The following is a 12,287-nucleotide window of genomic DNA, read 5'->3' as shown; positions in this document are numbered from 1 at the left end:
CAAATAAATATGACTAAAGAAGTCGTAGAGGTTGTCTCAGAAAGAAAAACATGTAACTAAAGTAAAAGCTACATTCGAACATGAGATAGAAACTTAGATCAAGACTTACAACAGAGACAGAAGAGCAGCACAGTGCCATCAATTGTTGTCAATTATATCAGAACATCCACCGAACACTTTGGTAGACTACCTCACACTGCATACTTCACAGAAGCACTGTGGAGTCACTTTACTGAGGGACTGTACACACACACTAGAATTTGCTGTCAGCCATCTTAGACCTGTGAGCTGAAGGAGTCACCTTCTCTGCAGTCTGGAAATACTGCTTCACCAGGTCCTCTACTCTGAGTGTCGTCCCTTCCGAAGCAGGTTTAGTGACAAGTTTCCCAAAGTTGATCTCTTCACCTACAGGAAGGGCCAGGAAAAAACAGCAGCTTCTATAATACAGAAATAGTCAAACTCTCACCATCTCCTTGGTGGCTTCACATAAATTTTGAGGCCCCCCAAAAAGGGGGGGCGGCTCAAGTTTGCTAATTGTCTTGGTGTTATTTGGGGTTTATTTCCTTTTCCACACAGTCCACACACTCTTTCCCCATCTTTAAGGACCATGGCTACTGCCACTGTCCTGCTAAGACTGTCCCCAGACTCTTCCTCACCACATAACCCTTCAGGAAGTATGTATGAGTCCAAACTCTCACAAGAACAGAGACATCACTTGCTTCTTCCACTGTGTGGACAAATGCACTGTGACAGAAAAGGGTGGGTAGAACTTCCAGGCCATGATAAATCAGAGTTCCCAAAAGAGCTACTGATGTCACCCCACCTCCCCACCCCCAGTTCAAACAAAGGAAGCAGTTTCACTGGCAATGCCTCTTATAGACTGGCTGGCTCTCAGTCCTTAGCACCTGTCCGCACTCTGTGCAAGCACTCACAGGAAGTATGCTCAATGCACTTATGCTGACTTCCTGCGCAAGGCAGGCAGACATACAACAGTGCCTGTGATGCAGAGACACCACCTGGTACACTGCATCACTTGCCACGTGGACAAATACCTTCTTGAGTTCCAGGAGCGTCGATACTTCTTTTAAATACAATGACTACTCTGCATTTGCCAGACACTGCGTTCAGGCCATTTACAAAACAAGTACAGTTTTATACATGAGGAATCTAAACAGTGGAGAAGCTATTAATTTATACCATGTCACATATGTAATAAAGTGTTCAAAATAAGAGACTTTCAGTTAAGACACACCCACATGACATCATTTCCACAAAACAACTCAAATTTAAATAAAAAAGTATTCCCAGGCCAAAACCTACTGGGGATAAAACTCAAACAGGACAAGGTTCTTGTCAAGGAACCAACAAGAAGTAACTGATAAAACTCGCCAGGTGGTGGTGGCGGCAGCGGCGGCGCACGCCTATAATCCCAGCACTCAGGAGGCAGAGGCAGGTAGATAGATCTCTGTGAGTTCGAGGCCAGCCTGGGCTACCAAGTGAGTTCCAGGAAAGGCACAAAGCTACACAGAGAAACCCTGTCTCGAAAAACCAAAAAAACAAAAAACAAAAAAACAAAAAAAAAAAAACAAACCACTCACATCCAAAACAGTTCTTGCACATGGCTTTCTGTTCCCATAGCAACACTGTATGAGATACACTTCAATATCTGAAAGATGGCTTTGGGTTGAATTCACAGCATTTGTAAGTTACTTTTTTAAGAATTTTATTTATTTTTTCCTAATGTGTATGAACGTTTGCCTGAATGTATGCCTATGTACCATGTATAAGGAGTGCTCAGAGGTCAGGGAAGGGCATTGGATTTCCTGGAACTGCAGTTAGAGACAGTTGTGAGCCACCATGTGGGTGCTGGGAATATGAACCTGAGTCCTCTAGAAGAGCAGCCAGTAATCTTAAGGGCTGAGCCATCTCTCCCAACCCATCATTCTTAATTGTTACCACTGCTGGAAAGTCTCTTACTAGTTATAAAGGGAAGGACTTTCTATAATGAACATGATTGTTATTTCTTATGAAAAAGTGTTACTTTAGTTGATGACTTTGTTCTATAGTTAACTAAGTGTTTATAAAATTTAACTGGAAATGAACTACTCAATCATCAAAAATACCAAACTACAGGACACTTTTGACTTCAAAGTGTCACTACTAAGTCAAAATACTTGAGAATGCAAAAGTTGAAAGCATGCACTCTGACTATTCCTCCATAGTAGGAAATACGTATTATGAAGAATAAACACCTCAAGTCTGAGTGTTGTTACTTGGCACCACTGTCTAAAAAAGCTGTGTCTGCAGACAAAGCCTTCCTCCGAGCCATCATTAATGACCACAACTTCAAAAGCTGAATACAGCTGGGTGGGACAGTGCAAGCCCGCAGTCCCAGCACTCAGGACACTGGAGAAGGAAGGATCTAGAGTGTGAGGCCAGAGGCTACAGAAGAACAAGTAAATAAACAACTAGAAAATACCTTAAATGCTCATTTTCAAAAGATAAAATATTCCCTTACATTGTTTTGTCTAACATTACAAAGACTAAAATGTCTACTACTGTCTTGTATTTATCTTACCAAAGATGATTTACACAAATCCCACGAATGCATTCTTTAACTCTTTACAATAACCAGTTTACCTGTTTTTCCCTTTTGTTCCCTGTGCCTGAAAAAGTGGATGACATCTTTGGGGTTAGCAACCCGATCCACAAACTTCTGGCTAAAGCGAAGAACACTGAAAGGTTCAAAGCCTCCACTGTAGTCCACCTGCAAAGACAGGAAACAGAGCGCCAATTTTTGAGAAATGCACCTTTTTTGCATCTACAGTTTGGAATCTATAGTTTGGTGTCTATAGTATTTACATCACTCTAAAAGCTCAATACTTTTTTATTTCCAAACTCATGTTCTATGTTTAATGGTCATGATAATGTTAAACCACTTGTCCTATTGACAGAATCATACTCAGAAGGTGAGGTTTATATGAACACACTTCTTGTTTAAGAGAACCAGGCAATGCCATCCCAGCATGCTGAAATGTACTTTTTCTCCTGTGACAGTACTATCTGAAACAAGGTGGGATTTTTAGGTTAACTTTTCAACTTTCAAAATAAAGGGATAAACCCTGTACTGGCTGGTTTGTGTCAACTTGACCCAAGTTAGAGTCATCTGAGGAAGGAGCCTCAGCCGAGGAAATGCCTCCATGAGATCCAGCTGCGAGGCATTTTCTCAACTGATGACCAATGTGAGTGGGCCCAACCCAAGGTAGGTGGTGCCATCTTTTGGCTAGTGGTCCTGGGTTCTATATGAAAGCAGGCTGAGCAAGCCAGGAGAAGCCAGCCAGCAAGCAGCACCCCTCCATTGCCTGTGCATCAGCTCCAGCCTCCAGGTTCCTGCCTGTCTGAGTTCCTGTCCTGACTTCCCTCAGTGAAGAACAGCAATACATAAGCCAAATAAACCCTTTCCTCCCCAACTTGCTTTTTGGTTATGGTGTTTCGTTGCAGCAACAGAAACCCTGACTAAGACAAATCCTTAACAAAATAAACCACCTTCAGTACATATGTCAGCTTATTCATCTGTGTCCCAGGGAGACATCTTCAGACTGGACAAAGACAAGTGCCAGCAAAATCCAGGCAGCGAGAAATTCCGCGTCCAGGTTCTGAGAAACGACTACTAACAGTGGTCTGAATAAGATGTCCCCTGTAGTCTCAGGCTATGAGAGTAAAAGGCCTCGACTACTGCTAACTGCACTCTCCACTTCACAAGACATGAGCCCTCAGCTTCTAAGACGGCCACCATGCCTGCCACCTGCTGCATGGACTCTAACCCTCGGAAACTGTAGGGCCCTGGAACTCCCAAGTTGGGTAACTGCCACCCAGCTTGCCGACCTTGATCAGAGGTCCTCCCTATGCTGATTCCTTGCCGGTCTCCACCCTCCTGAATGCTCACCAGAGGTTCTCTGCCTGTGTATCCTGCATTTGGGCGTTAACAGCTTAGCTGTAAGATTGTAAACATCAATAGCGAACTTCTGCCCTCCAGGGTTCTCCCATTGTGCTATAAGCGTGTATTTAAGGTTTCCTCCCTCCTTCAATAAATGGCACTCAGCATCCTGCTGGCGCAAATGACCCGCTGTCTCTTGTCTGTTTTTCAATCCACAGCCCCTTGCTCAGACATGAACAGGTGGGGGTAGCATGGGCGCTACCGCAACATGAAACCATATTTGTCTTTACTGCTGTAATTACTGTGGGAAAATCCCCCAATGTGGACAGCATTTTCTGGTAGGAGCGCAGATAAAAAGGACAGGAAGACGAGTCACTGTTTTCCTCCTTGCTGCTGAGTTGATTCATCCTGTTCCTGCTGCTGTTGATTCCCTTGCTGATTTTAAATGAGCATTTCCAGACTTCGACCATGGACTGCAGACCCGGTGGCTCTCCAGGAGCCCTCCAGGTCTTCTCCAGGCCTCCTGGACTGTGCAATTACAGGGTTCTCTGCAGTGTGAGACTGTGACTACTCTGACCACCGAGGCACCAGCCTCCTAGACTGAGCACCATCAGGTTCTCAGCCCCTCAGGTGTATTGCAGGACTTCTCAAATGGTAATGTGCAGATAAATCTCTTGGGGACCTGTCAGAAGGCAGCAAGGTCAATGTGGGAATTCCACATTTAAACACTGGTGACGCTTAAGGCCACACTTCCTGAGCATCAGGACTTACAGGTAAATAAGGAGTCACTACCAAATGCTGTTAAAACCTTAATATACCCAGACTGAAAAGAAAGCTAAGAGACCGGAGGAGCTGGAGATACCTCAGGGAGGGCCTGAGTAACTCAGGTCAAAACTGAGGTGAACTCAAAATTAAAGGTTACCTGCTCCATCAGCTTGATGATGATGACCTGAGGAACAGAATGTCAGAAGGACTGCAGGCTGTATGTGTCTGAGCACATGGAAGATAGTCAGGGAAACACAGTAGGGCTGGCAGAAAAGAAGACACTTTGGGACAAATGGAAGGCCTGCTCCACTCTGTTTATATGAGAGTGGGAAAGGCAGGCTGACAGTGCAGCTCACACAGTAACCAGAACAAGAAATCCACATAGAGCAGGAAGAATAGAATGAAACCTTTTAGTTTTAGATAACATAAACATTGGGCTGTGGGGCACTGAAGCAGGAAGAGTGAGAATAGATGGGATTCCTCCCTGGAGCCTCAGCAAGACCAAGTGCCCGGAGTGGAGCACAGGCCAGAAACAAATCATTGAGGAAATGACAGACTATGAAGTAACAAACCTACCAAATTCACCTGAGATTACATCAAGCCGCATGGCTTCCCAGTTCTGCCTCTGGGGTGACTATTCTCACTACTTTAAGCATTTAACTTACTACTTTTCAGAAAAGCATGTAAAGTCTGCATTATTATGAAAACTAGTAAGGTTTAGTTCACAAAGGACCTACCCGTAGTCGAATAAGAGGCTTCTCTGGCTGTAGAGAATTGCCCAGCCGTTCGCGCTCAGCATTTTCAAGCATTCCTTCAATCTCAAAAAAAAAAAAAAAAAAAAAAGGAAAAGTGTTAAATTTTGTGTAAATTGTTTAACATGGTTTATATTACTGCTACTGATGAACTGGCTTGACTCCATCTTAAGGACGGAGGTCATTTTGTTATAAGGCCATAACAAGTTCATTACTGTTTGCTACAGAAGTTGACCTTGCTTAACTGTTTCTGGAATGTGACGTGTTCTCTACCCTATGGAGTTGACTCACATACTGAATATACCCTGGTAAGATCAGATGTTCTGCCAAATAATGTTAAAATATTCAGCCAAGTTCCCACGTAGCCAAAATTCCTCTGGAAATCCTCCATTCCTCCAAAGCCCCTTCATATTGCAGTTTGGGGACTATACAAACCCTACTCTCTGTGTTCAATTCTATATTTTCAAACCCCACTTTTTCAAAGCCCTATCAGGCAGAAAATCAATCTTGCTTGATCTGATCAAGGAATGGGTAATGGTCTTTACTCTCGTTCGGTGGGATTAACACCACAGAATTGGCAAAACTCCACAGCCACCTTGGTTTCCCATGTCACTGACAGCATTTTCTAAACACACCTTGTGGTGCCACCACCAAAACCAATGATAGGAAATCACAACATGTCCACATGGTTGGGCTTTCCCGGTGGACCACCTAGTTATTTCCGGTTCAAAATAGCCATTTCCAGGTCAGAACATCTCGCATGACTAGGACTCCGTGGCTTTACATGGTTGCATAACGGCCATGTAATCTACGTGCATGCGTGGAGTAGCCACATGTGGTCCTGTACGCATGCGCGGCTCACTCTTTAAAAAGCCAGTGCCATTTTGCACAGGTCTCTACTCTCCTCTCTTCTCTCTCTCCTCTTCTCCTCTTCTCTCCTCTCCTCACTCACATGTGTGCTTCACACAGGCCTGTCACCTCTATCCTCTATTAATAAACAGCTCTTCTGTGGATTTGTCGTGTTCGGGACGTGTTCCTCGCGGGGTAAGAGCGCCTAAATAACTAACAACCATCCCTTAGCATTTTTCTTTTTTAAACTTTCTCGGCAATTTTTCTATCTCTAATGTAACTCCTTCACAAGAAAATCTAAACACTGATTCTGTTCCAATTTTCTACTCATGTTTCAACATGGGTTCCCTCACCTTAACTTTAAGCCAAATAAATAAATCAAGGTTTTCAGTGGCACCATAGACTCTGCAGAGATCTATAGGATCTTGGAATGTTTACCTTGGAAAAGTTCAAGTAAACAAGATGAGTGTTTCCAGTATCTGAAGCTGCCTCATGCTGTACCAGGTCAAGCTTATGAAGTCTCAGAGATCCAAAAGCAAAAGCACTTGTCCTATAGTGCCTCAGAGAGAGACCTAAGGTCTAAGAGGGCAGATTTTCATTCCAAGATGTCTTCCTAATGGCTGCAGTAGTTTGTCAGCCTGAGCTCTTCTCCAAGTCTGAGATTTTATAATGTTCTACTGCTCTCCCTGACCCCACCTACCACACTCTGGGATTACAGGCGTGCAGCACCATGCCCAGCTCCTCAGCAATAACTTTTCCTCAGCAGTATCTAGCACTGCTGCCAGAAAGCACATGGACACAGGGAACTTGAAAAGCAGGTAGTACCATCAAGAGAGTGGTGTGGGATGTCTCCCAGTCTACAGCCACCTGTCCTGGTGACTCTGCTACTGGACACAGAGCTTCACGAGTGAGATCTGCTCGGCCAGTTCTCTGCTCATCGAGCACGCATGAGCACCCATGAGCCAGGCAGCACTAGTGCCAGTCAGTAGAGCTAGGAGGCTGGGCATGGTGGCACACCTGGGTCCCCACATTCGAGGCACAAAGACAGAGTTTAAGGTGTCAGAGTGAGCTCCAGACTGTTTAAACAGAACAAGGCTGTTTAAAAAACAAAAAAGTTTAAAATACAAAACCCGTCACATGAGGCCTTGTCCTCACAGGTGTTGACGATGACAACATGACTACTGGCCACATCAGAACGACCAAAATGCACACAGCTTGATTCTCTGCTGCTAGCAACCACTCTTCTCTCTGCATTCTTGACTCTCCATGGTGGGGCATGCTGGGAATCCTGGCACTTGAGAGGGGCAGGCAGGAGGTTCACAACAAACTCACATTCCAGACTAGCCCGGCCTCAAGTCAAAAACCCATCTCAAAAAAGAAAAAAGAAAAAAAGAAAGAAAAAAATTGGAATTTAGAAGCAGGGGTTGCAATGGAGGTGATTTCAACCCTCAGAGAACATTTCACAGTCTGTCTTATCATGACTGCTGGGAAAGGGATTGTGGTGGCTAGTTTTACAACAACTTGACACGGCTAGAGTATTTTGAAAAGGGAACCGCAAATAGAGAGGCCTCCAGCCCTAGTCAGGCGGATCTGGGAAGCCAGTCCCTGTGGAACTGCACACACTAAAGCTTTTCAGTTCCGCAAGCCACACACGTTGCTCTTTCAGCTGTGACACTGGCAGTTGCCTAATCTGAGGTCCAGTTTGTGGCAGAGAACATAGATTAGGAGGCTAATGCAGTCAATGGCAGAGAAATTATCTAGCATATATAAAGCCCTAGATTCAATTCCTAGAAATAACAACTAGGAAGAGAAGGAAGAGGAGGAGGGAACAAAGGAAGAAAGAAAGAAAAAATGGGAGGTAGAACCTATCCACATACAGCACTGTGAACGGATTAAATGATACCCGGGACGCAGCACACAGGAACAGTCAGTACACATCACTGACCATCATTATCATGCCATTTCTTACCTTCCATGAGACTACGAAGTAAAGGCAAAGAGACAGCGTATGGACTGAGAATATCAGCAGTTAAGGCTGTCAAGCTGCCGGTCTATATGTGATGAAATGCACAGCACAACTACAGCAGGGCACCCAGAACCTCAGAGGCTGAGGGAGGGCAGCCAGCTATAGCATAAAGGGAGGCTCAATTTTATTTGGAGTAGTTTTCAGGGTGGGAGGAAAGTGTAATGGAGATGAGAGAGGTGTGGGACCATAGTGTCCTTCCATCTCCAAAGTCAATGTCTGCCTTCACAAGGAAGATGAACCAGTTATCAAACATGGATCAACGTGAGGATATGGATGTGTATGCTCTTTAAAAGAAGTTCCGGGAGACTTAACTAACATCTTCTCTATATCTATCATTCTTCTATGTAAAAAAAAAAAAAAAAAAAAAACAGTCCACTTATACTCCCCTCTAAGGCTCAGGGGACATCGAAAAAGAAGGCACGGAAGACTGTAAGAGCCAGAGGACAAAAATGGCTGCAAGCATCGCCTTGTGGGCGTGACATACTATTACAACCATAAACTCACGCAGCTGCCTCAGGCTTGCACAGATCAGCTGCTGGATAGTGACAGATTCTGGAGAAGGCAGGGGCAGTCGTCTTCAGAGCCACCAGGCACCAGGGTAAAGCAGATGGCCCCACTGAAAGTCAATGAGTCACAAAGCAAAAAGACACAAGTGTGGAAAGACTCAGGGGAGGAGGCTGTCAGGGTGAAGGGCAGAGATGGGGGCATTATATACATGTGTGAAATTGTCAAGGAACAAATTTAATCAGTAAATAATTCTGCTTAAAAAACAAAAAGAGCTCACTTCCTGAGCTCTTGTGGTGTTGCGGCTTCTCTGCTCTGCTCAGCCCTGTGATGGAAGCTCAGTTTCTCAAACCACACGGATATCACTGCTGTTCTGAGAAAGTTACCTTCTCCAAGCAGAAGCTCTGGATGGTCTGGGTCACCTTAGGATTGTCGGGGTTGAAGAGACTCGGGTGGTTTGCCAGAACCACGTCCTCCATGAAGAACTGGCGCACTGTGCGGAGAGGCAGCTTCTGCATGTTCATCTTCCTGCCTTTAATGCGCAGCAAACCCACGTGTCTACAGAGGAACCGAGAGCCAGGCACAAAGGAGACATCCTCAGCAGGATGAAAGCATCAAAGCTATCAACCAGACATGGGGGCACATGCCTGTGATCCCAGCACCCAGGAAGGAGACTGAGGCAGGGGGATAACAAGTTAGAGGCCAGCTGTGACCCTTCCATTTTTCTCTTAGTTCTTATAAAATACTCTTAAAAATAGATGTTTCTGTCAATTTAACTTTATTTTTTTACAGTAGAAAATGGCAAACATTCTTCTTCGTAAGAATAAAATGTACTCCTCCATCATCTCCTGTTTGAGCGCATACAGTTTCATAAAGGAGCAGACCTGACAGCAGCATATTAAAATGCTATCCAGATCATGACAGAGCCCCAGGAAAACCCACAAGAACACGCTCCACTGCCATGCTCTTTATACTAACATTAAGATAACCATCCAAACCTGAGCAGATCACTGGGTAAGACCTTCCACAGAAGCCCAGTTCACGAAATGTCAACAACTTAAATCAAATTAGAAAGCTAGGCACCGTAACACATTCTTTAATCCCAGCACTTGGGGACAAAGATAGGAGAACCATGAGTTCAAGGCCAGCCTGTCCTATACCATGAGACACCATCTTAAAAGCCACCTCCCATCATGGACCTGAAAGAAATTAGATATGCTGCAACAGTATATTTATAAGCAGAAAAGGCTTAGCTAAGTGACTTTATGGGGATTTGCTTATATAGAGATTTGTAAAAGTCTACATAGTAGATCATTTGAAATTTGTTTTTTAAATGTTAGTCTTGAATTTTCCTAAAAGGCAGCAAAATCACCACCACCAACCACCGAACGCTCTCTCAGTAAAATGTTTAACCATGTTAGCGTAGCCATGGTCTTACTACCCTGCCAAGACAGGAAGCAAGTCAAGCCAGATCTTTAGTGCCTTGACACCTCTAAAGGATCCTGTCAACTGCCATTTGAGCTGCCCAAATCTGAATCTAATCACATCTGAGTGGAAATTCTAGGAGTGATCATGTGAGGCTGCAGAACTGTAGGCTAGAGAGAAGCAGACGTCCAGGAACATGGACTTGAAGGAGGCTCTGCATGAGCCAAGGCTGAGCTGGGATGTTTACCCCAAATGGCTATAACCACAGTTCCATTAGCAGAATGAGACAGACCATGGTGGCTTACATGACTGCTCTCTGTGGTGGTCTCCCTTGGGCTCCCTGTCACAGAGGAAAAGGAAAACAAAGAATCTGAGGCCCAGAAGAGATCTTGGCAATTAACTAGTTCAACCCCTGCCTTCCTTGGTAACTGAGCAAGACAACGTCCAGACAAGCTAAATAGAAGTTGTTCAAGACCACAGAATTTACAGAAAAACGGTTTCCCCCATTTTACTGTGGGGAAAAAAAAATGTATGCACAGCAAAGTCAGAACTTTGGTAGAGAGCCCATTTTACCCAATTCTCGGATTCTGCTGTGAGGTATTTTATTAAATTAACTAAATTATCTGCCCAGCTCCCTCCTCCCGTCCCTACTATCTCCGCTATATTTTGTATATCGTCTTTCGAAGTGAACTACGGGTATCTGTACCCTTCTCTGAAAGCAGCAAGTGTTGTTTGATTTCTCATTTTTTTATTTACCTAAAAATAAATGAGACAAAGTGGAAAAAAAAAGCCTCAAAACCAAGGAAACAGTGCAACTACAATAACCAACCTTCACACACAAAGAGAGCTCAGGGGAGGAGGGACCGCTCAGTGGGTTAAGCACCTGTCTGCAAGCCTGAAGGCCCGAGTTCAATTCCCAGAACCTGAGCAAAGTGGAAGAGAACTGATTCCAAAGCTGTCTCTGACCTCACCGCAGTATACGACCTTCCTCACACACAGTAATGAGTGAAATCTAAAAGCTAACTAAGCTGTTCTCTGCTGTCAACACCATGGATGTGGGGTGTGTCTTAAGAACTGACTTAGAATATGTAAGTACTCACTTCTTCACAGCTTCGCCGGGGGAAAGGGAAGTCACCACTGAGCTTCCCGGCTGAGACACATAGAAGAGCTGCTGCTCATTTTTCGTTGGGGCAATTTTACACTCGTGCTCATGGCCCCAGACAACGAGGTCAATGAAGTCATCCAAAAACTGTTCTGGGATGAAGTTGGTATTTCCATGTTTACTCCTACACCAAGATTTAAGAGCAGAATATAAGTTCACAGGAGTAAGGGAAATTCCACCTTAGGTCTACACAGATCTTTTTTCTCTATCCTTGTCAGAAACTGCCCAAGGGGTGGGTATTGTATGGAATTCCAAAGCACAGGTTTACAGACTTGCAGGACATAATCAGACCAGAAGCCTGACAAGAAGTAAGATGAGGTCTGCACTGAAAGGAGATGGCAGAGTTTACAGAAGGAAAACAAGAGCTATCCACTGCAGATCCACAAGCGGACCTGATCACACACCACAGATCCACAGTGGACCTGATCACACACTGCAAACCCACAAGTGGATCTGATCACACACCACAAAAAGACAGATTAAAAAAGTGAGTTAAGGGGGCTGGAGAGATGGTTCAGAGGTTAAGAGCACAGGCTGCTCTTCCAGAGGTCCCTGAGTTCAATTCCTAGCATCCACATGGTGACTCACAGCCATCTGTAATGAGATCTGGCGCCCCTTCTGGTGTGGAGGCATACATGCAGGCAGAACATTGTATACATAATAAATAAGTAAATCTTAAAAAAAGGTGAGTTAAATCTAAACTTCATAATAAAATAACAAACTCCTAAATGGGTCCTGTGACTTAACATCATCTGTTTCTTTTACTGACTATAGAAAGAAGAACTAAATAGTCGTTTTAACTTAAGAGTTTTCAGGACACTGAACTGCAGTGACCTCGTTTGAAAGCTGTGCTTAGAATTAGTAGGC

The 12,287-nt window shown here is 44.3% G+C and overlaps 1 protein-coding gene across 4 annotated transcripts in view; it reads right to left on the bottom strand.

The window, feature by feature from the left end:
- Window positions 1–12,287, bottom strand: part of Mre11 (MRE11 homolog, double strand break repair nuclease) — a 54,327-nt gene that overhangs the window by 25,835 nt on the left and 16,205 nt on the right. For all 4 annotated transcript variants that reach the window (XR_004945430.1, XM_036192691.1, XM_036192692.1 and 1 more), the window contains 5 exons: window positions 11,359–11,544; window positions 9,220–9,391; window positions 5,440–5,520; window positions 2,641–2,767; window positions 302–405 (listed from right to left, as the gene is read on the bottom strand). Coding sequence is in view for 3 of the 4 variants with exons in the window: in XM_036192691.1 (XP_036048584.1) it covers window positions 302–405; window positions 2,641–2,767; window positions 5,440–5,520; window positions 9,220–9,391; window positions 11,359–11,544 (670 nt within the window). In the remaining variant the exon portion in view is untranslated. The remainder of the gene's footprint in view (window positions 1–301; window positions 406–2,640; window positions 2,768–5,439; window positions 5,521–9,219; window positions 9,392–11,358; window positions 11,545–12,287) is intronic.

The sequence above is a fragment of the Onychomys torridus genome, chromosome 7 (genome assembly GCF_903995425.1).
Source record: "Onychomys torridus chromosome 7, mOncTor1.1, whole genome shotgun sequence".
NCBI classification, from domain to species: domain Eukaryota; kingdom Metazoa; phylum Chordata; class Mammalia; order Rodentia; family Cricetidae; genus Onychomys; species Onychomys torridus.
The sequence above is the reverse complement of the archived record's forward strand: the minus strand, read 5'-3'. Positions and strand labels throughout refer to the sequence as shown.